The sequence below is a fragment of the Selaginella moellendorffii genome, unplaced genomic scaffold (assembly GCF_000143415.4).
Source record: "Selaginella moellendorffii unplaced genomic scaffold, v1.0 SELMOscaffold_97, whole genome shotgun sequence".
In the NCBI taxonomy this organism is placed as follows: Eukaryota; Viridiplantae; Streptophyta; class Lycopodiopsida; order Selaginellales; family Selaginellaceae; genus Selaginella; species Selaginella moellendorffii.
Window position 1 is genome coordinate 436398 of NW_003314358.1, and position 27691 is coordinate 464088.

The window sequence follows — 27691 nt, forward strand, 5'->3', positions numbered from 1 at the left end:
TCAACAAAATAGATGTAAGGTGTAGTCATGGTCAACACTTTGCATGTGACACATGTCACAACACTTTCCTCTCTTGCCCCACGCAGTTTGGCCGCCTCCCAACACAGCAAACATTAAAACTCCCTCCATTAGCACCCATTCTCTACTTGGACGCACGATCCCAGCTTGCCCGCTTGTTTTCACCATGCAATCGTTGAATTCGTCCACCACCTTGTTCTTGAAAATGTTTTCACATTTGACCTGAAAGTATTCCTGAATCACAACAATCGATCTATCCAAAAGATGTTTTACACAAAATCTCTAGACTTACTTGGCACTTGGTCTCATCAGGTTGATCGTTACAAGTTTGCAAGCATGAAGGATTTGCAATGCATTGAGCAAGCTCCAATCTAGAGAGAAGAATAAAAAACCCCTTGTCTTTCTTGAAGGACAAAAGAGAAGAATAAAATTACTAGCATTCTTTCAGAAAACAGGAGCATGTCTTGAGAGCATCAACTGCAAATGCAAGAGTTGTGAGCAAAATCGCACCAGCAAAAACTACAACTGTGTGTGTTCTCTAGTTCAAATGGTTTCCTAGCAAAAAATTCTCTCTCCTCGAAGGATTTCTTGATGATGGGCTCTCCACATTGCTTCTTGAAAATCTCCTAGTGATCCTGGGAGACGATCTTGAGAAGTATAACCTGGTTATAGTTTTTCTTTGGCTACTTGATCCCCAATCTTTCTACAGCCCTCTTGCTCGAGCAATGCTGCTGCCGGGCAAGCCTAGTACCTGAAGGAGCGCAAAATGCCCTTGCATTCATTGCCAAAATAGATAAAAAGAAAAAGAGAGAAAGATACTTGGTCACCGCATCTAGAACTCTTCCAAACTGGCATATTGTCATGAAACCCAGCACCTGCCTGAAGATCTTAAACATCTCCATGCCAAAAATCCTGTCACCATGGCCGATGAACATTGTGTTCTAGTCGAGTGGTGCATCTACATGTTGCAACACCTCGCTCCATTGCCAAGAGGATGATCAATCCTACTCCAGTCACTAGATCTTCCTTGTGGCCTTGGGTTGCTGCTGTTGCTCAAGCGATCTCGATGCCCAGACGACAGGCATAGTCACAATCAACACATTTGCATGTGACATGTGTTGCTACGCCTTCTTCTCCTGCCCTACATAGCTTGGCTGCCTCCCATTGGCCAGGAGCAAACTTTAGTGCGATTATTCACTAGGGCATGGTTAAAGAAATAACCCCTTTACAGTTCCCCCTCCCCCCCTGATCGAATGGTTGCAATTGGCTGTAGAAGTTCAGCAACTCCTTATTGTAATAGATTTATCTATAAATTCAAATGTATATAAAAATAATATTAAACTTAATAATAATTTATTGTGCATTGCATGTAGCAATGTGTCAGGAATTCCCCAATTCTTGCCACATTCCTGACTCTCGCCAGATTCCTGACCTGCAGACCACATTCCTGACTCTCGAGACACTTCCCTATTCCTGACTCTCGAGACACTTCCCGATTCCTGAGTCTCGAGCCACATTCCTGATGATGATGTGGCACCTCCTCGACCTCAGCTGTATTTAGGCCGTCCTCGATCCAAGAGTGGTGGAGCTTCATCAACCTATAGTATATATAGGTTAGCCTTGTTCCATTTCTCCACAATCTGAATCAACACCAGTCTAAGGCCTCTTCTTTGTTTCCACTAGCTTTTCTCTTTGTCTTTAGCATTTTCTAGTCTTGATCTTGTTGGGGGTTTTGACAGTTTGATTCAGATTGTGCTTTTTGCTTTTCTTTTAGCTCGTTTTGATTATTTGATTGCTTTTGTCTTTTTCCCCCTTTCTTTTCTTTCTTCTTGCCAATGGAGTCTCCAAGCCATCCTGATTTCTTTGCTGAAGTCCTTGCAAAAATCCAGTCTGAGAATACCGAGCTGAAGGCAACCCTTCTTTGCATGCAGCAGGAGCTTGCTTCACTTTCAGCTCAAGGATCCAGCAAAGTTCCTGAACCGAAGGTGAGTTTCCCGGCGAAATTTTCAGGCAAGCGTTCGGAGCTTCGTGGATTTTTGAACCAAATGGATCTGATCTTTGCACTTCAACATCGGCGGTACCCCACTCCCGAGTCTCAAATCGGCACGATTGGGACGTTGCTCGAGGGTGCAGCTTTGTCATGGTTTTCTCCTCTTCTGGAGAAGAGCATGAAAGGGGTTGTGGTTCCGGAGCTGATGGATCTTCAATTGTTCAAAGAGAAGCTCGAAGCATGTTTTGGCGAGACGGATCGGGTTCGGGCTGCTACCACAAAGATGAGACGTCTCTCTCAGGGGTCTCGTCCTGCCTCGATCTACGCTGCAGAGTTCCAACTCCTTGCCTTGGACACTCAGTGGGATGAGCGGGCCTTGATTGACCAATTTCGTTTCGGCCTCAACAACGGTGTCAAGGATTTGTTGCTCACCATGGAGGATCCCAAGGACCTGTCGGACGCCATCAACATAGTTGTTCGATGTGACAATCGTCTCTTTGAACGTCGTCAGGAAAGTCGCCGCGCCGCTGTTTTTCCGTCCCAGACTCAGGAATCCCAGCTTGAGTCTTCGGGGCATAGTCCTGAACCTACTACTCCGGTCCCGATGGATATTTCTGGTACTCCCCGACTCATTAGAGGGAAGTTGAGTCCTGCTGAGAGGCAACATCGAATATCTCATAATCTTTGCCTCTATTGTGCTGATCCTAATCACAAAGCAGCTGTGTGTCCCAGGAAGCCTCCCCGATTGCTCGAGTTCACTCTGCCTCAAAGTCCACCTCTGTTGCAGTCGGGAAACGACCCTGTCCAAACAGAGTAGGAGCTGTCTGTTTGGACTCCCCAAATAAAAATCACTTTTCTTCCTTATCAAGCTCCTCATCACCTTTCATCAAAGCCACCACCAATTCCCACAACTTCCGCGTCCCATGTCTCCTTTCTTTCACCGGATAATCAGGACTCAAGGCTTTGGCGCTACTGGACTCAGGTGCAACTTCCTGCTTCATGGACACGGACTTTGCTGCCCGACATCACGTTCCTCTTTCTCCTACCATACGGGATCTGAGGGTTGAAGGCATCGGTAGGCATTTTGTGTCTCCATCTTCTGGACTTAGGGAAACGTTGCCCGTTCGAGTACACATCGGGTCCACCGTCACCGATATCGCCTTCAACATCATCAACAGCAAGTCCTCCTCTGTGGTGCTCGGTCTTCCTTGGTTCCAACTACATCAGCCTCAGATTTGTTGGAAGGACTTACAGCTCATCTCTCCCACATCACCATCTCCCACGGCTTCCCCTGGTGTTCATCGAGTCCGAATCAGGAAAAGTTCCCTAAACTCAAGTCGGGGTTCTGTTCCTGATTCTACGATGTTTTCATCCTCTTCTTTTTCCTCTCTTCCATCTTACATTGGACAGTATCCTCGTCTCATCATTCCATTTAGTCGTACCCCTCCTCCTATCTCCACAATCACTATGTCAATTAGCCCAAAAACCCTAGCTTGTATACAGGAGCGAGTGGTCCGGATTGAAACCAATCCAACGGCTACCAAAATCCCACTACACTAATATTAGTATATGGCATTGTAACCGTACACTTGGCCCTCACATCATCCCCTCCTCTCGGAATAATGGAAGGTTATCAGGGTTCTCTTGTAGATGGGCCGGGATCTGGAGGAACATCAGGAGGAGGCATCAGCGGATTTGTAGACGGCATTAACTGCTCCTGATCCCTTTGTATGAAGCGTTTCAACCGCTGCACATGCACAATCTCCAGAGGATCGGCCTGCTAGATGTCATGCCGAACCTCATAAACTTGCGGTCCAACTTGCCACAACACCTGATATGGTCCTTTCCACTGTGCAAGGAGCCCCTTAGATAAACCATGTACCGTAAGATGGGGAAACCGGACTAACACCAAATCATCCACTTTGTACTTTGCAAGTGGACGATGATGGGAGTTGTAGCGCCGTTGTTGTCCCACTTGTACACGGCCTAAGTGTTCGACAGACTCTGCTCGGACAAGTGGAAGAATGCTCGTCAAATATTAATCCCATGACCTAGCATCAGGAGCTCGTGGCAATCGCGAAGGTAAACCCAGCTCTGTTGGTAATATTGGATCATGATCATATAGAAGTTTATATGGTGAAACACCAACAGAACTCTGCACCCCTGTGATATAGGCATACCGAAGAGACGGCAAATAACCATCCCAATCCGAATGCTGAAAGTTCACATACTTTGCAATCATCCCTTTGAATGTCCGAACGAGCTGTTCCACCAGACCATCTGATTGTGGATGATAAGCACTCGTAAAAGTGTGGCGTATCCCCAACTGAGACGTCAAAACATAAAATACCTTAGCCATAAATGCAAGACCATTATCCGAAAGAATCCGCTTTGGACAAGAATGTTGGAACACCACTCGATTGAGGAGAAAGAATCCAACAGTAGTTGCAGAGGCGTTAGCAAGAGCACCAACTTCCACCCAACGAGTCAAATAGTCAGAAGCAATAATAACATACTCATTGCCAACAGTCGACCGTGGAAAAAGTCCCATAAGATCAAACGCCACCAACTCAAACGGACGGGAAACTGTAATTGACTCCAACTGTCCTTCCGCAGCACAAGGGGGAGTATTACGAGTTTGGCACCAAACACAGCTACGTACATACCAGATAACATCATGTCGCATCTCTGGCCAATAGAAAGACCTGTGCAGCTTCTCAGTCACACGACGATGTCCTATATGCCCACCTAGAACAGGAGAATCATGGTAGGCATGGCAAAACCGTGGAATAAAGATAGAAGGCACCACCAATCGTAAATGATCATCAGAATCCGTCTCCACAAAATAAAGAAGGCCATCTTCAAGGCGATATTGAGAATGTAAATGCCGGAAAGGCAAGTCATCAGCAAGTGATGCAGGATCCTCAAACGCATCTCGAAGCCTTCGAATCCACGGCTCAATCTTTTGAGCCTCGCGAACCTCATCAAGAGAAGGTAGATCTTGCTCTGCGCCTTATGGACACTGAACATCAAGTACAGCAACCGCTGACGGCACGAAATCCTCGTCTAGAAAATCCACAGATGCTGGAACAACAGGCTCATCAGAAACATGAGAAGAAAGTGGAGAAGGAAGAGGAGCTCGAGAAAGGGCATCAGCATCAGCCATAGAACTCTTTGGGTGATGAACCATCAAAATCATATATCTGAAGCTTTAAAGCCCACCGAGCAGTACGACCAACCAGATTCTTCCACTTCAATAATGAAATAACGGCAGCATGGTCACCTTTAAGTAACGTCCAAGAACCATGTAGATATGCATGAAGTTTCTCGAAACCCCAAACTGCCACTAAACACTCCTTCTCTGTTGTAGAGTAGTTCACCTCTGCTGGTTGTAACGTATGGCTTAAATATGCAATGGGATGACGCTGATCAGGCACACTCGGGCTCTCTTGCATTAACACACCTCCAAGACCAATATCAGAAGCATCAACGTGCAAAATAAAAGGTCGAGTGTAGTCAGGATATGCCAAAACCGAAGGAGTCATCAACAGCTCTTTGAAATCCACAAACGCCTGCTCACAATCTGAAGACCAAATGAAAGATGATGTTGATGACTTCAGTAACATTTGCAACGGTGCAATGCGATCAGAAAGATGATCCACAAACCAACCGCAAACCCTCACGAGAAATACGGTACCTAAGATAAGTTGTGTCCTTGGACCCAAACACGCACTTCAACCGCTTCAACTTTAAACCAACATCTCGTAGCCGATCCAACACTTTACACACATCACGAATGTGCTCTGCCCACGTCCCCTCCAAGTGAATCAAGACATCATCAATAAAGTCAGTAGTCACCTCTGGCATATCACAAAGAACCTCGTCCATCATCAGCTGAAAAGTTGCTGGAGCATTGTTCAAACCAAACGGCATCACCAAAAACTCATACAAACCAAACGGTGTACGAAAAACAGTCTTAGGAATATCTTCGTCGGCCATCGGTATTTGCCAGTACCCAGAAGCAAGATCTAGCTTGGTGAATCAATGACTTCGCCCTAGACGATCCAAGAGATCAGCAATGTGAGGAAGAGGGTACATATCCGGGATCGTCACTTCATTTAACGGACGATAGTCGATGCAGAAACGAATACTCCCATCAGGCTTCGTCACAAGATGAGGTTCACATGCCCAAGGACTCCGCGACTTCCGAATAACACCCTTCTCCAACATCTCATTGAAGTTTGCATGTAAAATTTTGATCTTATTGGGTGACCAACGATGAACAGGAACCTTGATTAGACGAGCATCCCCGGTTGGAATGGGATGATGTGTGGCAATCTTAGCCCCAGACGATAGGTCAAATTCCAAGAGATCCTGGTCAACAGCTGCAACACAAAGATCAGCAGAGGGATCGGAAAAGCAGCACCAACGGGACGTTGCTGACGCCAAGGTCTCTACCCAGGAAATGGAGGTCGCCAATCCGGAAAGCGCCGACAACGCCGATAAGTATGACCAACTTCATCACACGCCCAGCAACAAACATCACGGCCATGACCACGTCCTCGCCCTTATTCTTGGACTCGAGTAGCAGCAGCATCAACCTCCATGGGAACAGGACCATCACTCATAGGAAGTGGAGCTGAAGGACATGTAGCGAGAAGTGGAAGAGGCGACGTCTCATAACGTTGTGCCAAGCGAAGAGCATCGTCAAGAGTGGCAGGAGCAAGTGTATGCACAAGTCTGACAAGATCTTGACGAAGTGCTGGCCACAACATTCCTAGCTTGATCCGCTCCAACATATTTGGCTCCGCATGAAGCAAAAGACTTCGGAAACAAACGCCAAATTACATCACCGACTCAGATGGCCCTTGGTGAAGACGATGCAATTGTTGGAAGGCACCATCACAATTGTCGGCGTGTCCGAAGGCACGTTTGAATACGTCCGAAAGAACACTCCAATCGCCACGAGTGGCTGCGCTCAATCCATTATACCACTACATTGCCGTCCCTTGGAGACATGTGGGGAACTCATGCAAACGTCGAGCATCATCCCAAGAATGATATGTGGCAATCACCGTGAAGTGATCAAACCAATGATACACGTCATCCCCAGGATTCCCACGAAAAAACTCCGGCCGAACGCGAGGATTGGCACCAAGAGCAGGAGGAGTTGTGCCATGTGCCGTGAATGCTACCATCAACTGAGTTTGGTTGTTCAATTGCAAGCTATAAGCAACCAAAAAGAATGATTTGAGAGACGATCCATGGGGTTCAAATATAGAGGGAAAAGGCCCATGAATAAGAGTGCACCCTCTTTTCCAATCGGTTAAGGGTCTTGGGATATTTGGAGTTAAGCGTCCTTGGGTTTGAATAGTAATAGCAAGGCTCTCGGGAGAGCTGCAGCTCTCAGCTTCCGTTCACGAGGGCGTGAACTTGCAGGGAAGCGTGATGGATTGTAAGCAATCAAAAAGAACGATTTGAGAGACGACCCATGGGGTTCAAATATAAAGGGAAAGGGCCCATGAATAAGAGTGCACCCCCTTCTCCAATCGGTTAAGGGTCTTGGGATATTTAGAGTTAAGTGTCCTTGGGTTTGAATAGTACTGGGCTGGGTGACTTTCCGGGAAGTCCAAACTCAAGAGCTTACACAAGTGTATAGCATCAAGCAATTGAACCAACTGCTGCTCTAGAGTCAAATGAGGAGATTGCAGATTGGCCATGAAGATGAACGCAAAAGAAAGAGCAAAAGAAGAGAGATGACAAAAAGCTAGAAAGAAATGGTAGATCTAGACAATGCAAAAAGCTAGATTTAAACCAAAATCCTGAAAGGAAAGAACAAAAGAAAGGAAATGGAAAAAGCTAGATCTAAACAATGCAAAAGCTAGATCTAAACCGAAATCCTAAATCTAAGCACTCCCTAGGGACAATCAAAGGTGCCCCTCACCTCCACCAATGTGAGTGCATGGAATATAGAAAGGGAATACAGAAATGTGCATATCAATTAACCCAAAAACCCTAGCTTATATACAGGAGCGAGTGGTCTGGATTGAAACCAATCCAACGGCTACCAAAATCCCACTACGCTAATATTAGTATACGGCATCGTAACCGTACACTTGGCCCTCATAGTATAAATATTCTTATTATCATATATTACATATTCCTTTTTTAATTATACCTTATGACATGTATATTACAAAAACAATATCAATTAAACATATACTCACATTCTTTATATTTTTTTGTATTATAATCATATTTTTTGACATGTAGGACTTATTATGTATCCAATAATAAAAATAACAATACAGATTATAGTAACAAAAAACCTTAAAAGGGACACACTCCTCTGAAGCCGAGCACAAGCACGGTCAACTTCCTCCAGGTGGACTCAGGAGGAGCTGGGAACAAGTACGCGTTGGCCGTCTCCCAGAACATTAAGGGGCTGGAAGAAGCCAACTTGTCCCTGAGACTTGCGATGAAGAACTTATTCCAAAACGAGCTCCCAGCCGGACCTTAAAAGACTATAGCTACAATTAACAGGTCATTTCTTGTATGAGAAGTATGTATGATTGGATTTGGACACTGACAATGTGCCGCGTTTGATTTCATATGAATGTTTTCTTACAATTTCCAGGAGTAATCCAAGGCACTGGTATCAGTGCCGTGTTATTCCGTCAGCTCAGCTCTCAAAAACATAAAGAAGAAGAGACAAACCTTTCCGAGATCGTTCGATCATCCGTAGCAAACGGATTTTCTGTGGTGGTCAGCTGGAAGGTGGTGCTGCTGGTGGGGGCTGCTTGGCGGATCTGAGCTCCAGGGGACCACCAAGCTCGGCTTTGAGATCAAACATCCTCTCTAGAGCGTGCATGTTTTCCAGCGCCTCGTTCACCGTCCTGGTGTCACTGCCATCGCTTCTCATTGCATGGGCCCGTGGAGCAGCTTGTTGACGATTCCCCGGCTGAGGTCCTCGATGAGCTTCCTGTTCTTCTTGTACAACTCGTCGCCTCCCATCTTCGCCAGGCACTTCTCCAGCTTGCTGGTCCGGATCCTCTCCGCATAAGCTCCCTCCACGCCTCGAAGCTCCGGAGCTCCTCCTCGATAATGGTCTGGGCCTCCATGGCCTTCCTCCTCCTCTCTTCCTGGTTGGCGGTCACCACCTCTTTCAAGTCGTCCACATTGTAGAGCCTGACTCCGGAGACCTCAGCAACACAGGCCGCAACGTTCCGAGGGACCGAGATATCGATGAAGAACCTGGTTCCCAAAGGAGCAGCCGGGATCTTCTCAGCGTCACCTTTGTAGAAGAGTGGCTGGTCTGACGCTGTGCTCGTGAAGACAACGTCGGCCTCCCCGGCACATCTCATCATCTCGTCCAGAGACTGGTATTCGAGCGTGGAGTCTGGAAACTCGGTCATGTGCTGCTGCATCCTGTCGACCACCACCATCTTGGTGCAGCCTTTGGAGATGAGGTGCTTGAATAGCAGCTTGGACATCTTCCCGGCACCGCCGATCATGACTTGAGCTGCGGAGAGCCCCCAAAGCTCGCAACTTTCATCGCTGCTAGCTCCACCACCGCGGAGCTCACCGACACCGCCCTGGCCGCAATGCTCGTTTCCGTCCGGACTCTCTTGCCAGCCGTGATCACCTGCTTGAAGAGCCCATTCAAGTTCCTGCCGAATCCGTTGGCACCCTGCCCGACCTTGAACACCTGCTTGACTTGCGCGAGAATCTGCCCCTTGCCCAGCACGCACCTTGAACAAATGCTGTGTCGCGTCTCGGTCGCGTAGTATGAACAAATGCTGCCGGTGTTCTTCCAGAGGAACTCCACTAGTCTACAAAAGGAAGTTTTTAAGACTCTAGCACCAAGAACTTGAGAGCTCACCTTGGACATCCACTCGGGTCACCTCCTTGACACCACGAGAGAGCCACCACGTAAATCTCCACGCGATTACACGTACTTAGAACTGCCGCCTCCTCTATATGGTTGTGAGCAACGAGCTTGCCAATAGCACATGGCCATTCCGCCTCTGGAACGGCCAACTTCTAACGTAGCTCCACTGAAGCTGTGTGGACATTCAATCCTATCACCAGAATGCTGCTCTTCTCACTAGTATATCCTGCCAAGAACACAATCCAATCCAATCTTATCAGCTCAATCCAATCTACCCGTGGAAGAACGAGAAGAAAAATAGGAAAGCTAAATGCACCGGCATTTCGGAGCTGTTCTAGAACTGCCAAGCTCGCAGCCTTGGCCCTGTGACTGGGATAACTGCATCTATCATCTGTCTTGTTGCGCAAAAAAGCAATTCCAAGTTTTGCATGTGCCTAATGACATGGCAAAAATTAAGTAGGGCTTTGGGCCAATAGCTGTGATTAACCCAAAGTTAATCAATTGCTTCATTCAAGATTTGTCTCTTCAATGGCAGCAGCAGCAAGCGATTCTAATGTGGGGTCTCAAGACCATGTAGACTACAATTACTAGTCATCGCCAAATGATGTCTCACAGTAGCAACAACAAGTTCTAGGTGATGTGGTGGAGAGAGCAATGAACCAGGTTTGTGTTTATTTTGATAAAGTAGAATTTAATCACTTTTTTTTCCAGGATTTGAGCACTCTACACAACTTAGTGCTTCAAGTACTTAATGTATTCCAATATAGTTCTTTACAACTTGAGGAATAAGTGTGCAAGAAGACTTCAAACAGCCATTACATTTTCAAAGTCCCTTTGCTATTTTAGCAAGTACTAGCACCTAGTGTTTTTTGCTTTTTAAACCTTCTTTGTGGCCAGATCTAGGCACTTAGACACAAACTTCCAGCCAAGTGCCTTGTGGGATTGTAGGAAGTACTACTCAATTTTAGAATGTTTTTTCTTAGTTATGGGTTTGTAATGGGGTTTTTTAGATAAGTGCAAATCATATAGCATCCTAGATCCTGGCGTTTGGAATTTGATTGCTTCCTCTAAGGAAACACAATATGCATGTCTTCATACAACTTCATTCGGGTGGTGAGCCACTTCTTATCTATGTACTATCTCAATACGGTAGTTATGATTTCCAACATGAGGTCCACTCAACAAATATGGCATCGACATCAAAGTTCCTTAATATCAATTTCACTGACAACTATGGCATGCACTTTGCAACAGCTTCGATGGCAGCCAATGCTATTGATAAATACAGCCACCTTTGTAAGCCATCTAATTGGTTGTATATTCAACATTACAAGGTTAGAGCTAAGAATCTGAAATATCATTTGGGACTCCATTGTCTCTCAGTAGATATTTGTACGGCCACACATACTCGAGCATGGCTAGAAAAGGCTCCTCTAGTGTTTAACTTTGTCAAACTATCAGACATTGTTCCACTGAGTTAGTTTGCAAAGGATGTTTTTGCTTATACTTTTGCAACAGCTGTTGTGGCAATCATTGGTGTGGATCAAATGCCTAACACTACAAACATCATATTCATTGCTGATGATCTTGAAGTTGAAAACACCTATAAGGTATTTATAATATTCTAATTGGATTTTTTGGGTAAACTTCAAAAGCAGGTGCATGGGGATATGCCAAGTCATATTTTCTATAGTCTCCAAGGAACTAAAGATAAAAACATGTTCAGGATTGCACCCTTGATTATTGTCTTGAAAATTCTTGACGATATGTCTTGGGACCACATACAGAAGCAAATGCACTCTATCTTATCCAATATGTCTTTCTTGATGTTTACCAATGGTTCATAATGCATGTTTTGTCAATAGATGCATGTTTACTTCATCTCTAAAAACCCTCAAGCAATCTTTGTTTGTTATAGCTGCTATGTTTGCAAAAAGTTTAAGTTCGAGAAAAAAACATGAGATATGGGTTGGTGTCATACTTCAATTTAATGATGAATAACAAATTATATATAATGATATCCTTATCATAATTAACAACCCAATTGAGCAAAATCGATATATTTTCATTGATGGTCCTAGTGGTACTAGTAAAAAAAATTTCACACTCTTAACATACATTTCAATTTTTAAACAAAAATGTAATTAATATGACTTGGATAGATATTGCAAGCATTTTACTTCATAATGGTCAACTTCTGTTATTATAACTAATAGTGAAGCAGGCCAAAAAATTAAAAATGCAGATGTATTAATATGGGATGAAATTAGTATGGTTCACACACATGCATTTTTTGCCATTAATTTAGCATTAAAAAATATTTTTAAAAATGAATTGTTATTATTACAAGTGGTGACTTTAGATAAACACTATTAGTTATTCCACATGGTCATCGAGCACAAATTGTTTCAAATTCAGTAAAAATGAATAGGTTTTAGAAATTTTTAAGAACACTTTTACTAAAAAGGAATATGAGACTAATTAAAAACAACTCATTATTGGCTAATTAGCTTCTTCGAATTGAAAATAGTAATAATTATGTAAATTTACCCAATTTGCCTTAGATTTTTCAATTGAATTCCTAAATTCTCTTCTATTCTTCCACCACATAAACTCTTACTTAAAGAAGGTATTATCCTTATTTTATTAAGGAATATATATTTATCAACTGGACTATGTAATAGTACACACCTTATACTTAAACATTCGTTACCAACAATTCTAGATTGTGAAATTATATTAGGCCAATTCAAAGGTACACAAGCTTTCATCCCTCGAATCACACACACCTTTAGATATAGAAATTCTATTTAAACTGTCCAGAAGACAATTTCTAGTGTGTTTAGGGTATTGCTTTACAATCTCTAAATGTCAAGGCCAAACATTTGACTGAGTCGGAATACATTTGCCACATCCAATTTTCAGCTATAGCCAACTTTATATGGCTTTTATCAAGATGCAAATCATTAGCAGAACTAGGCATTAAAGTACAAAACACATCATTCCCTTAAGTCCTACTTTCACCATCAACACAATATATAAGGAGGTTTTATATTAAATCCTCCATGCATTGTTTGTAGCACTGAAACAAATTCTTAATATAAGTTTAATGAATAAATAAAAAAAGCCTTGAAAAGCTTGTATTATAACTGCAACATTCAAAACAGTATTTGCTAATAGGACAACATATGCTGGGTAAGTGCTAGTTATCTATAAATACAAATGCATATAAAAATAATATTAAATTTAATAATAATTTACTGCGCATTTCATCCAGCAATGCTTGGTTTGCTTAATAGTAGCATCATTTTTATCTAGTATTTTTTAATAATCCAATTGATCAATAATTGTAAACATGTATATAATTTATAAATCAAGATTAAGCTTATTGCATATCAACCATTAGAATAAATAAGAATATACTAGAAAGTGTTTAAATATAAATAAAAAATTAATTTAAATAAATAGCAACTGTTAAATGATAAAATATCCAAGCATATTCTAGGTTTGCTTAAGCAAGCCAAAAAATAAATTTATAATGTTCACATTTAGTTCTTTTTCTCTTTGGATTAAGAAGTAAATTAATTATTCTTCATTTTTCTGATGAAGTTGACACTAATGAATAAAAAATCTATCACCAAGCAATCCGCTATTTTTATATACAAGATCAATTGCTATGCTGTGTCTAACAGGAGCAAATACCCATCCTATAACCAAAACAATAAAAACCAGTAAGAAGAGAAACAAAGTTCTCAGGATTCAAACAACTCACATATCAGCAGCGCTAAGCGCAATTTGATCTCCAGATCCTGCAAATCAAGAGAGGGAAAAATCAATGTCTCAAAAGAAAACAAAAAATCAATGTAAGAGGTGATGTCAATATATTACAGGAGAGAGAGAGAGAGAGAGAGAGAGAGAGAGAGAGCACACCCCATGGGCTGAATCGTGGCGTGGCGAGAGAGGAACAAACCTACCTGAGGCAGAGGAAACAGTAATCTCAGCCTTGCGCTTGGTAACCAGCGTGATCTTCTTGGTAACCGGCCGATCTTGCCTCCCATTACCAGTCGCCTCCACTCTGATCCTCCTCAGCGGATCATCTGGCGGATGATCAAACATCACACATTGCGAACCAAGAACAAGAAAAACAAAATCCCCAAAACTTCACGCTCGCGCGTCCGCCCAAAGCCCTACCATTGACGAAGACGCCATCGGTGTCGAGCTCCATCACCGCCCTGTGTCGATCTGCAGCGTTGCTGCTACTCCTCGCACATCCATCGTCCTCCCAAATGCGCCTCCAACTCCCCATCTCTCTCTCTCTCTCTCTCTCTCTCTCTCTCTCTTCTATTTCTTCCCTCTTCTTCGCGAATCGAAATGTTACGACGCTGTTTTATCGCCCAGTTAGGTCACAATCATCGAGCGACACGTAAGCGCTGTAAGCTTTGGACACCTGGCGCGATCTCGTTTGATTTTCTCCTTTTTAAATTTTCTAGGATTCTTTACGAGCCAGGGGCGCGCTCCATGGACAATATCTTCCAGCCGCATTCTCAGGCCTTCAAACAGCGGCATCATCGTCAGGGGCGTGGCCGACGATTTCGATCAGAATGCGATGAAGACCAAGGCTCCAGGCAAGGCGAGGGAAGATGGAGAGGCCACAAAGGCGGGCAAGGAGAAGGAGGACAAGCAGGAGGTGAGTGAATTGGATCTACTGGATTTGCAATTCGCGAAAATCGAGACTACAACAAGAACAACAATAGCAAGCCGGAGTCCCTGGAGCCAATCGTCCAGGAGATCCCGCTCCTACCGCCCTTTGGATCTGACGAGGAGCTCATCGAGTACGCGACTGCGGTCGTGAAAGAAACGCCGTGGCGGCAGCTCTACACCAAGCTCGCAGTTCTAGTCAAGGCTCAGCACGTCCCAGAGATCATCAAGGATTCGCCGGTGGTGTTTAGTTTCTTCATGTGGGTGAGAGCCAGGCGACACATCCGTCTGGATTCCTCCATGTTTTACGCTGCTCTTCGAGGTTCTAAGCTCCACCGACAAGTCGGAGGAGATGCTCGACCAGATGCCAACGTGGATTCCCCATTGTTGTGACGGTGATGCTTGGCTGGACAGGGCCGGGGACGCTCTCAAGCTCTTCTTGAAGATGGAGGAGCTCGGGGTGAAGTATCTGAAGACCTTAACTTTCAACTGCGACTTACAGTTTGATATGGTACACAAGAGGATGACGATGATGAGGAAGATGAACGCTCTCACGTACGAGATTCTCATCGCCAAGATCTGCCGGGCGAGCAGGCTTGCTCGCTCTTCTGGGAGATGATCAAGTCCGGCTATGCTTCTCCCGCGGACTGTGTGCCGGTGGTGGAGAGCAGCTAGATCGAGATGGTGTGGAGCTTCATCAAGGAGCTTCCCAAGCTTCCGGACTGCGATTTCGACGAGAAGATCATATACTCTCTCGTCAAGGGACTTATGGACAGGGAGAGGCTTCATCTGGCAAGGAAGCTGTTTCAGTCGGTGCTGAGCACGGGGAAGAAGTTGCCGGCGGATACTTACAACCTTTTCATCCTCAAGCTGCGCACGACGGCAGCGAGCAGACCTTTGATCTCATGAAGCAGAACGGATGGCGTTCCAGACACGCGCAGCTCGCTGGTGCGAGCGGGATCGATCGGCGAGGCGTATCAGCTCTTTGCGGAGATGATGGACAAACGCTACCAGGCTATCACTTACATACTCGTGCAGATCCTCAACAGGGACGGGAAGATGAACGCGAGCACCGACACGGAAGCCATGACGAAGCTCAAGGAGAAGGGAAAGTTTGAGGGAGCAGGGACGTACCTCGACAAGCTTTCGCAGCAAAAACTTTTGCCGTCTGGGAAAGGCAAGGGATCGAAGGGAAGGTTCTGGTGAAAGTGTTGCAAAAGGATGGACGGAGGCTGGAAGATCTCCACATGTTTCGTTCTACTCGCAAAAGCTTGGATTTCGGCAAGAGGATGTGAGTTAACTTTATATATGTTTTTCGCGCTCTCGATTTGATAGTTCTGTTTTGTTTTGTGCAGTAGCTTTGAGAGAACTTTGCACTGCTGTGAGTGATCTGAAGCATTGATTTGGAAGTTTGGAGAGCCGTGTGTGGAATATCTCCTACACGACGACAATAATGCAGGTATGGGATAATATTCTCTCGGAAGTGCGGCTGCCTCCACTGTCGCTGGCGGCTGCGCAAAGCGGCCACGCTATATATAAAGTCGTGGAGCCAGGTGATAACTCGCCACTCTCATTTTCAGAGCTCTCAGTGCTATTTGATTCCTTCCAGCTTGACATCTTTCTTGCAGACCGCTTTCAATCGATCGTCTCTGTTCCCCAGCCTCGAGAAAAGTCCACTTTGCTGTTCCAGTGCTTCTCTAGCTCGTCCGTCTTTGAAAGATCAAGCTTTGGCCGATCTGGTTGATCCGAGATGGGATTTCTGGCAAGGTTGTGGGACGATGTTGTTTCTGGGCATGATCCTGGGATGAATCTGCGGGATCCAAAGCTTGAAGGATCATCGCAAGGAGCTCCTTTCGCCCAACGAGAGAAAGACAAGTCAGGGAATACGAGTGATCGAGAACGAAGAACCGGAGATCCGAGCGTTACAAGACAATTATCTCCCAGTGTCTCGGATTGGCTCGTTCTCAGCATTCTAGACAGATGACAAAAAAAGCTTCTCAAAGTTTGCTCTTTGCAAAGAAAGATCTTTGTCTTGTGAAAGTCTGCTCTTCACAAAAATCTACGTGATGATCTAGGCTTGAAAAGAAAAATCTTCTAAATGAAGTTCTGATTGGTGGATCCAAACTTTCGATTCGATCTTGGATTAAATGATTTTGTTCCACCACAAAATCATAGAAAATTTCAACCATCAGTAGCGGAAGTTCTTTATATTCATCACCACCATCTCAGAGAACATCGTTTGGTCTTTCACATTCTCTCCAGTGTTCTTACTTACCTTGATCTCTTTCTTTCAGCGACCTGTGAATCCAGACAGCGAACGCTTTGAATTGGTTTGGATTCATGAAAGTCGCCGAGAATTGAATTGAATGCCTCGTCCAGCGCCCTCGAGAATTCCTTCTCTACACTGCCATGGCGATGGATCCCTCCTCCTGGAAGTGGAGGAGCAAGAGCATGGCTTCCCTCTCCAGACGAAGCCCAAGGTAGAGGATCATCAAAACGTAGGCCAAGATCGCGAGAGCTCCCAAGGGCCCGAGCGCCGCACGGTACAAGCTCGCAGCGCTCGAATCCATCACGGCTGTGGAAACGAAATAGCCGCCAGCAAACGCGACGCAAATGCCAATCGCCCACGCCACTAATCTCATCATCAACACACAAAGGAAGAAACAACGCATCGATGGATAGAAAACGAATCGCGAGGACCTACAGTGGTTCCTGAGCCCTCCATCGTCGCAAGAGCCACAAAGTTCTCCGCGAGAGAATGGATGGAACAGGACATCTTATAAAGTCCCATCTTATATGATTCCCCTCCACTACGAGGACGTGATGGGCATCCTGGAAAGGAAGAGAAGATCGCGAGATTCACAAAATGAAATAAGGCATTGTTTTGGATCTATGGTGAGGGCTCCAGATCTGCGTTGGAGAGAGGAATTCCAAGGCAGAGAGAAAGGAAAGGAACCATCGTCATTCTTTTAGCACCACACTCATACATACAATGCGGGTTATCTGAATTTCCTAAAATTAAATGCCCTGTGTCTGGTCGTTCGTGGGAGAGTGGAGCTCCGAAGATGGCTCTGGATATGATGCAAAGAAGTGACTACCATCCATGCATTTTCTCAAAAGGCTTGTGTGATTCCAGAAGGAAGAAGTGAGCTGTACTTCACAAGGAGGATGACATGAGCGAGCTGCAAAGATTGTCAGCTGATGCTACAGCCGATGCACAAAACAACTTGCAAGAGAAAATTCACCACCAAGGTCGTTGCATCCGAATAACAATCTTTGAGCGTGAGGCTTTATTCGCAAGTCCATCACTAGCATCTTTAGCCAAGTTACAGACTTAAGATGTTCGATTTGGGAAGGCTGGCCGATATCAGCAATAGAGCCACTCATCTCTGCATTCGTGCCAGGCCGGAGATCCCAGAGCTTTGGTAATGTGTTTCCAGTTTTCATGTGAAACGATAACCAGGGTGCAGCTAGTTTCAGAACCAATTGTCGGTATAAGGAATCAAGGAAACGTTTTGTAGAATTACCTCGAATTGCCTCGAATGGAAGGCTCAGTGGCAGAAGACCTGGAGGAGTTCAGCAAATAAACAGCTCATGAGATCATCAAAACAGCTTACTATAATCTGTTAGTCTCATGGTTTTTGGTGGGTGCCACAATACCTTGTAAATAGCTAATGAATGAATGAATGAAATGAAACCGAGAGGAGATTCAAGTTCTATACCTTTAAATAGTTCCAACTCTGCATATAATAACCTGAACTTTGGTGAAGTATGTTTGAGAATCACAAGAATGGTTAAGGAGCTCCAGGGGTTCGTTTTATAGTCGTTGAAGCAATGAACCTAACAACCTCAAAGTAAGCACAAGCACAATGCCAGAAAATTATACCTGGACATCAACTTACACTTCAGGTACTTTCTGAAAAAAATTCTGCCTTATGGTCACATGTAAACCTTGAGCTTACCATCAATTCTGACTACCATGTTTACTCCTGAAATCTATGAGTAAGAATATATAAACGGACAAAATTCCAGATGTTTACATCCATGTCTAAAACATCGAGATGGACAGCATAAACTTCATGTGACATCCGTTTGAAAGCTTCAAATGACCTAGATCAACCTTGATGTACTGCCTAGGGTGGGTGCCAACAGTTCTAATCCACATAGCACCATGGAATTGATCCATGTGACTGGCTTGGGCTGTTTCTTTCTCTTCTTTTCTTTTTCCTCTTGCTCTGGCTGCTCCTGAGCTCAAGGAACTTGCCAATTGCAGCTGTAGAGGCCTTGTTGCAGGAGATTACTACCCACCAGCTCACAACACTAAGGAGATGTTGCACATAGATTCTTCAGTGAATCCTTCTTACTCCTAGCTTTTCAGTCATGACAGAAACGGCCTTTATCTCTCTCCCACACACAACTTTGTTCTCAAATGTGCCTAGGAACACTGTTGGTTTGCAGCTGTTTGCAATGCACACCAAGATTCTCAAATCCAACTTGCCCAAGAAGGTGACAAGCTCTTTCTTGCATCAGGACTTGCTCCCAATCAATCCAACTCTGTAGAGAATTCTCTCAGGACTTCCAGAACGTTCAAGATCCCTTCTTTGCAATACTAGAAAGATGGGACAAGCTTAGAATCCTCTCTAGATACTCCAGAACTTCTTTGAACACAGTTAAATTGCTGTTATAAGCTTGGGAACATTGTTGGACTGTAGCTGTTTGCAAGTTACAAAGAGATTCCTCTCAAAGAACACTCTCCTCTTTCTAACAAAGATGCAAACTTGTTTCTAAGACCAAAGGGTCACAATTGTCTTTCCAGCCTCCCTTTTATCCTCCAAAGCTGAGATCCTTTTGATGTTTATGATGCTTGCCATCTCCCAGAATCTTGGATGGTTGTCTTACCTCCTTGGGTGATCTTTTTGAATTGTCCATGCTGGGAATCTCAAAGATTCTTTACTTAATATATCACCATCCACGTCATATGTCACATGGATCAAACGATTCTAGCATTTCTCCAGTATAACCATATCGCCTTACCCACCTCGAGGATGCAAAATTCTTTTGCACCCTCATCATACCTACATTTCTTCAACTTTTACATCCTTGTTTTCAGCATCCTCTACTATCACAACTTCCTTCACATGTTCTAGTTCTTTTTTAGCTATTGAGACTTCTTTGTTACTGATGATGCTAGATTCCCTTGAATTCCCCCTCTGTCAATTTCTACTTCCTCCAAAAGGCTCTAGTCTCAAGTCTTCTTAACTTCATTATCTTTGTTGCTTACTCCTTTTGTCTCCTCTTGATGAGCTTCCGCGATTCTTACCCCACCTTATGGACTCATCTCAATCCCACTTATAATCTCCTTTAGGTTCAGTTGATTATGTCATGTTAAAGCCTCCATGTCCCCAGGTCCTTCTTCCAACAAGATTCTTCACTCTTCTCCATCCTTCAGCTCCTGGCTTCCCTGGCTGTATCTGATTCTGATCCTTGGAATATTCTCTCTCTCTCTCTAGCTCTTTAGAACAAAAGAAAAAGGGCATCACCATTTCACATAAAAGAGTGAAGGGTTCCCAACAAATGGTGATTGAATTCCTAGTTAGCTTTTGGTTCATAGCTTGATTCTCTTGTCTTTTAATATTCTTCTACTTTTGTCTTGTTCTTCACTAGATCTCCGATGAGAGGCAGCATTAGCAGAGGAGGATAGGCACATTGGAGTGATCAATCGTGAGGTTTCTCCAATAGCACAACCCCAGATCTAGAGAATTTTTTCGTTTCTTTCATTTTCATAGTGAATTTCTTCCATCTCGGGCATTGTATTAATTTTTGAGGTTTTAGGTTCCTAGATCTGCTCCAGATATGTGTTCTAGCATCAAGAATTCTTAGATTTAGCAGCTAGAGCAGAACATACAGCCATTCTCACAGTACATTATAGTCACTTTGGAAGGCTTGTTTTCTTTCTTTTCTCCACTATTCAAATTTTTTCTGAGCATGTTGGATAGATTTGCTCTGGAGCTTTTCCTAGAAAGTTTAATTTTGAGCTGGGTTAGAATGGTTTTGAGTGAGCATATTCTCTCATAAGATCCCATTGCAGCAACTCATGCAAGATCTTATCCAATTCTAGCAAGGCACACACAAATCAGTGTTTAATTATACAACTTGATTCAAGGCATTCTAGAAGTTATGTCTTGATCACAAGGCCATACAGGAAGAGGCTATTGGTATCTCTGCTTATGTTCAAAATCTCAAACCTAGACTACAATGAGAGGTGGCAAAGTGGCAGCACCAACAATGCTTGGATGCTTATGCTCATGCAATTGGGCTTGAAATAGAAATGTTTCACAAGCTTGGAGTGTCATTCACAGAGGAGCTTGTCCAAGGGCCTTTGGTTGAATATCCTTGTGCTACTTTTACACCTTAATTTTGCATCAAGCCAGCAGGCAGTTAGATGCCTACAACAATTGAAGCAGCTTTGGCAGAATTCATCCTCTAGCAATAACAAAAGTAACAACTCAAGCTGATCCAGGAGCTCCATGCCTTGAGACTCCTTACTGGGACTCACCCCTCTTGCCCTCCATGCCGGTGTGATGAGTGTCACTCTAATACACATGATACAGCTCGTTGTTGGCACCTTCACCTTGAGCTTTGCCCTCCTCATCAACTCCTCGTACAACAGCAACAATCTGGAGACAACTCCTTGTTAGCATCACTGTCCAGTTCGAGCAGATACCAGTAGATGCTTCAACAATGCACTATCAAGGCAACTCCATCATCATCTAAAGATTGTGGAAAAGATCCAGCTCGCATTAACGTGATCAAAATTTATGAGAAAGAAGAAGTAGCAGCTTGTAGCAGCAACTATGCTCAGAAGCAGAAGGCCACAGCTACCCAGGAATTAGATGGAAAGGCAAATCCAAATCTCAAGGATTCCAATCTAGCAACACTTATGGCATGCAATTGCCATTTCCTTTGGTTTTTCCACTTGATCTAGCACACTAGAACGTCTTCCAAAACTAACTACTTGCAATAGGAATAACACTTGCTCGACACATAAGTCTCCCTCTCGCTCAGCCATCTTTTGTGAGTATGGTCAGAGCGTCTGGCCCAGATCCTTCTCCCACTCTACCAGCACATCCAGTCCATCAGATCTTGGAGTGTTCATTATCCCAACAAAGGTGGCAGGCATAGACAATACTTTGGCTAATTCCAAATTTAGCATGAACATTATCTTCTTAGAGATCACCAAACATGCTTGCCTTGGCATCTTTCTGCACTCCTCAGTTGTGCTCAAATCATTTGCAAATCATATAATTCATCTAGTCGCCATTTGCTATGATGTCCCTATTTCTACACATGGTGTCACAATGAATGTGAATCATATCATTGTCAACTGCTCTACACTTGAAGCCCCCTTCTCTCAATGAGTCTTTGATCCTTGCACATGGCAAGGAGAGCAGGATATATAATGATTGGCAAAGGGGAGAACATGCCTAAAATTTTGAACAATCCCCATGGGGACTTCTCTGTGTGAGTCTTCTTCCACCAGTGATACAACAACAGCAACAAAGGAACCTTTCAACCCTGAGGAGTATGAGGATGACAATCCATTTGACATCATCTTCTGCTGGATGATCACAAGCTTAGCCTCTTTACTTGAGACTTAGGCTTCCCATGATGATATTGCCTCACCTACAGGCACTCATGAGCTTTTGGACGAGGAGCAACATTCAAGTTTTCTAGCGGACAAGCTTAAAGACAACAGCAGCAACACTTTCACTACTACAGTCTCTCTTGGAGCAGATCCTAGTGACTTAACAAAGCAGGAGAATGACACAGGAGTGAACCTATGTGCTGTTTCTTTTGGTGGCAAACAAGGGCCACTCGCAGCCAATTCATGCCCGACCATGGCACTTGTAGCACCAATGAAGAATGAGGCTGGGCAGTGAAATTTGAGCTCCCTTCTTGGACAGATATCCACATGTCTACTCTTATCTACTAAGTTATTCTTTCCAGGATCATTTTGGCTCTAGATCCTTTTCTTCATCAGTAAGGACCCTGTCCCATCAACCTAAGCAACTCACAGAAGCTTTTCAAGATGGCACATAAGAGCTATACAACAAAACCCAACATTTCCTACAAAGTTGGCCACAACAAAGCAATGACAATTTTTCTGGACTTTGACCACATTCATGAGTTTCCAAACACCAGAGGCCACTCTCTTTAGCTTCTAACTGCCAGCAAACACCTTGGAGTCATCACTTTCCATTAGCTACATCATTTCAATAAGGCACAACACTCAGGATCTCTTCCATCTTTGGCTCCGGTTTCCAGCACCAACTCTCCTAGCAAGATGGATCCTTTTGATGTGTCTTATAGGCCACAAAGATCTAGCCAAGTTGTAATTGCTTTGCACTCACGAGTTTGCAGCTACATTTGCTACACTCGACACCACCATCTTTCTACCAGCAACTAAGGCAAGTTCCTTTCTTTTGACAACATCACTTATCAACCTCTAGGAGCAGCAGAAGCTGAGGCACTCCAAATCTTGAGCAGCATTGTTTGTGCATCTAGATTCTCTCAACACTACAAACTTTGCATTGACATGCCCGACCTAAGCATGAGTTCTAGTAGCGTTCAAGGTACCCTACAGGACTCCCTCTGCCCTCCAGATGTGCACTCCATCATGGCTACATTCATCAAGAGCCAATGACCTTCTCAAGTGGTCACAAGGCAACAAATTCCAGCCCGGGCTTTGGTTATCTACAACTTGGAGCTGCCTTTGAGCACCGTGGCATACATCTACCATGCCGGAAGAGCAGTGCATGATTTGTTTTCATTACGTTTGCATGAAAGAATGCTAAAAGGTACTTGAAATGTGTGTACTTCTTATTATGTATTATGTACAGCAGCATAGAAACTTCAATTGTAACTCCATCTCGACATTTCTTTGTTTGGCGTCCAGGATCAGTTTGCAGCTCCCAGGTACACACTAAGTCACTCACAAAGCTTTGCTTCGAGACAACCGAGTGGCAGTCATACACAAGGGAAGCAATCCATTTACTCTGCTGGTTCATGATCACCACCCTTGCTTGCCATGTCAGCCCCCCAGCTCACCAGTTTGACCAGGTTGACATGCAATACAATCGCACATTCACATGAGAACCTAGAACCATGGATCTTGAATGGTAAAGCTCCATGAGAAGAGGGTTCACAAGTGGCCTTCTAGCTCAGTTGGTCAGAGCGTCGTGCTAATAACGCGAAGGTCACAGGTTCGAGACCTGTGTGGGCCAACTATCATTTTTTCCTTTATGCTTTAATGTTTTAGGGCTTTGTTTAATGCGAGGGTTTTTCTAGGGTTCTTGCGAGATGAGGGTCGGATTCCAGATCGCCAGGGCGGTCGCAAGAGCGGTCCATGGATCCGGCAATGCGGTATCTTCCAGCCGCATTTTCAGGCCTTCGAGCAGCAGCATCATCGTCAGGGGCCTGGCCGACGATTTCAGCAGCCTCTTCGATCAGAATGCGATGAAGACCAAGGCTCCAGGCAAGGCGAGGGAAGATGGAGAGGCCACAAAGGCGGGCAAGGTGAACGAGGACAAGGAGGAGGTGAGTGAATTGGATCTACTGGATTTGCAATTCGCGAAAATCGAGACTACAACAAGAACAACAACGGTGAGTGATAGCAAGCCGGAGTCCCTGGAGCCAATCGTCCAGGAGATCCCGCTCCTACCGCCCTTTGGATCTGACGAGGAGCTCATCGAGTACGCAACTGCGGTCGTGAAAGAAACGCCGTGGCGGCAGCTCTACACCAAGCTCGCAGTTCTGGGTGATCAAGTCAAGGCTCACCACGTCCCAGAGATCATCAAACGAGCCAAGGATTCGCCGGTGGTGTTTAGTTTCTTCATGTGGGTGAGAGCCAGGCGACACATCCGTCTGGATTCCTCCATGTTTACGTTGCTCTTTGAGGTTCTAAGCTCCACCGACAAGCCGGAGGAGATGGAGTGGCTCCTCGACCAGATGCCAAAGTGGGGGATTCCCGTGGAGGACTCCATGGTTGTGACGGTGATGCTGGCTTACGGGAGGCTGGACAGGGCCGGTGACGCTCTCAAGCTCTTCTTGAAGATGGAGGAGCTCGGGGTGAAGTATCCCAAGACCTCGACTTTCAACTGTATCTTGCGACTACTCCTCAACGCGGGCCGGAACTTACAGTTCGATATGGTACACAAGAGGATGACGATGATGAGGAAGATGAACGCTCTCACGTACGAGATTCTCATCGCTAAGGTCTGCCGGTTTGGCGCCGCCGAGAGCGCGTATGAAGTCTTCCAGGAGATGAAAGATGTGGAGCACCAGCCGAGCGTGGCTGCGTACGCGAGCTTGGTGGAGAGCTTGAGCAAGGCGGGTAGAGAGGACATAGCTATCCAGGTGCTGGAAGAGATGGAAACTCCTTCAGCCGAGGTTTACAACCCGCTGGTGAGGAACTTGGTCCTGGCAGGGAAGCTAGGTGTGGCACTGACACAGTACAAGAAGATGCTGGAGGCTAAACTCAAGCCGGTTTCCTCGACTTGCATTCCCATACTCACGGAGCTCGTGATCACCGAGAGAAGCGAGCAGGCTTGCTCGCTCTTCCGGGAGATGATCAAGTCCGGCTATGCTTCTCCCGCGGACTGTCTGCCGGTGGTGGAGAGCAGCTACAAGAAGTGCAAGATCGAGATGGTGTGGAGCTTCATCAAGGAGCTTCCCAAGCTTCCGGACTGCGATTTCGACGAGAAGATCATATACTCTCTCGTCAAGGGACTTATGGACAAGGAGAGGCTTGATCTGGCGAGGAAGCTGTTTCAGTCGGTGCTGAGCACGGGGAAGAAGTTGCCGGCGGATACTTACAACCTTTTCATCCTCAAGCTGCGCACCACCGACGGCAGCAAGCAGATCTTCGACCTCATGAAGCAGAACGGATGTGTTCCGGATACTCGCAGCTACAACGGCATGATCGAGGCGCTGGTGCGAGCGGGATCGATCGGCGAGGCGTATCAGCTCTTTGTGGAGATGATGGACAAAGGCTACCAGGCTGATGCGATCACTTACAAGCTGCTCATGCAGATCCTCAGCAGGGACGAGAAGATGAACGCGAGCACCGTCACGGAAGCCATGACGAAGCTCAAGGAGAAGGGGAAGTTTGAAGCAGCAGGGACGTACCTCGACAAGCTTTCGCAGCAAAAGCTTTTACCGTTTGGGAAAGGCAAGGGGATCGAAGGGAAGGTTCTGGTGAAAGTCTTGCAAAAGGATGGACGGAGGCTGGAAGATATCTACATGTGAGACGCAAAAATTTGGGACAAGATGTGAGTGGAACTTTATATATGCTTATCCTTTCACTTCGCTCGATTTGATTGTTTTGTTTTGTTTTGTACAGTGGCTTTGAGAGAACTTTGCACTGCTGTGAGTGATCCGAAGCATTCATCTGTGGAGAGCGAAGTTTGTGTGTGGAATATCTCCCACACGACGACAATAATGCAGGTATGGGATAATATTCTCTCGAAAGTGCGGCTGCCTCCACTGTCGCTGGCGGCTGAGCAAAGCAGCCACGCTATATATAAAGTCGTGGAGCCAGGTGAAAACTCACCACTCTCATTTTCCGAGCTCTCCTCGTCGCTGTTTGATTCCTTCCAGCTTGACATCTTTAGTTCTCTCTCTTGCAGACCCTTTCGATCGTCTCAAGCCTCGAGAAAAGTCCACTTTTGAGCTCCAGTGCTTCTCTAGTTCGTCTGGCGAAGGTGTGAAAAATCAAGTTTTGGCCAATCTGGTTGATCCGAGATGGGATTTCTGGCACGGCTGTGGGACGATGTTGTTGCTCATGATCCTGGGATGAATCTGCGGGATCCAAAGCTGGAAGGATCATTGCAAGGAGCTCCTTTCGCCCAACGAGACAAGGACAAGACAGGGAATATGAGTGATCGAGAAGGAAGAACCAGAGATGATCCAGGCGTTACAAGACAATTATCTCCCAGTGTCTCGGATTGGCTCGTCCTCAGCATTCTAGACAGATGAAAGAAAAAGACTTCATTGTCTTGTCAAAGTTTGCTCTTCGCAAAGAAGGATCCAAATCTATTCCTTCGTCTTGTGAAAGTTTGCTCTTCGCAAAAAGCTATGTGATCTAAGCTTGAAACGAAAGATTTCCAAATACTCGAGTTCTTTGACTGAAGTTCTGATTGGTGGATCCAAACTTTCGCTTAGATCTTGATGCAGTGTCACAAAATCTCAGAAACGTTTGAAACATCCAGTAGCAGAAGTTCATTACATTCATCACCATCAGAACATCGTTTGGATCTTTCACACTCTCCAGTGTCCTTGCTTCAGAGAGCTGCTTCGATTGGATCCACCAAAGTCACCGAGAAGTGAATCGTCCCTCGAAGTTCCTTCTCTACACGACCATGGCGATGGAGGAGCAAGCATGGCTTCTCTCTCGACGAAGCCCAAGGTAGAGGATCATCAAAACGTAGGCCAAGATCGCGAGAGCTCCCAAGGGCCCGAGCGCCGCACGGTACAAGCCCGCAGCGCTGGAATCCATCACGGCAGTGGAGCCAGCAATCGCGACGAAAATGATGAGTCTTATCTTCTACACAAGGAAGACGAAACAAACAACGCATCGATGAATAGAAAAGGAATCGAGAGGATCTACAGTGGTTCCTGAGCTCTCCATCGCGGCAAGAGCCACAAATTTCTCCGCGAGAGAATGATATGATTCCTCTGATAAGGAGTCACATAAAAAGCATTGCTTTGAATCTATGGTGAGGGCTCCAGATCTGCGTTGGAGGGGTGGCTGCCAAGGCAGAAAGAAAGGAGCCATCGCCAGTCTTGTGGCACCACACTCATACAATGCGGATCGGATCGCTTATCGCGCATTGCAATCAGTACGATGGTGCGCCGCTAAAAACCCTAAACTATCCATGGAAGAACCCTAATATATGAGATTAAAGGTTTTAGGTCACGTTCTTGCAGAGAATGAGGATGGCATCTACTCGAGAGAACACGCTCGAGCTGCAAAGCATCAGAGATTCTCGACGAGTTTTCGATGCGATTAAGACCCATGAGTCTGATTTTCCTAG

At 45.1% G+C, this 27691-nt stretch overlaps 2 protein-coding genes, 1 non-coding gene and 1 pseudogene across 6 annotated transcripts; 2 read left to right on the forward strand and 2 right to left on the reverse strand.

Annotated features, from left to right (window-relative positions):
* LOC9651409 lies at positions 1-25506 on the reverse strand (annotated as a pseudogene).
* Positions 13469-14282, reverse strand: LOC112342020. 2 transcript variants are annotated; one of them, XM_024663138.1, is made up of 4 exons: positions 14091-14282; positions 13874-13996; positions 13672-13708; positions 13469-13606 (listed from the first exon to the last, which is right to left on the reverse strand). In XM_024663138.1, the coding sequence occupies exons 1-4, from the start codon at positions 14203-14205 to the stop codon at positions 13585-13587; spliced, it is 297 nt and encodes a 98-aa protein (XP_024518906.1). In that variant the 5' UTR covers positions 14206-14282; the 3' UTR covers positions 13469-13584. The 2 variants fall into 2 exon arrangements, with proteins under 2 accessions (XP_024518906.1, XP_024518905.1); XM_024663137.1 differs by lacking the exon at positions 13469-13606 and having other exon boundaries at positions 13610-13996.
* TRNAI-AAU lies at positions 23808-23881 on the forward strand. Its single transcript has one exon. It is a non-coding gene; the product is annotated as a tRNA-Ile (tRNA).
* LOC9651086 (pentatricopeptide repeat-containing protein At3g06920) lies at positions 23946-27519 on the forward strand. 3 transcript variants are annotated; one of them, XR_002990801.1, is made up of 3 exons: positions 23946-25927; positions 25999-26196; positions 26285-27519. XR_002990801.1 is itself a non-coding variant. In XM_024663136.1 (2 exons), exon 1 carries the CDS (start codon positions 23958-23960, stop codon positions 25902-25904), a length of 1947 nt encoding a protein of 648 aa, XP_024518904.1. In that variant the 5' UTR covers positions 23946-23957; the 3' UTR covers positions 25905-25927; positions 25999-26230. The 3 variants fall into 3 exon arrangements, 1 of the variants encoding a protein (XP_024518904.1); XR_002990802.1 differs by having other exon boundaries at positions 25999-26102; XM_024663136.1 differs by lacking the exon at positions 26285-27519 and having other exon boundaries at positions 25999-26230.
* The last annotated feature ends 172 nt before the right edge of the window (positions 27520-27691 follow it).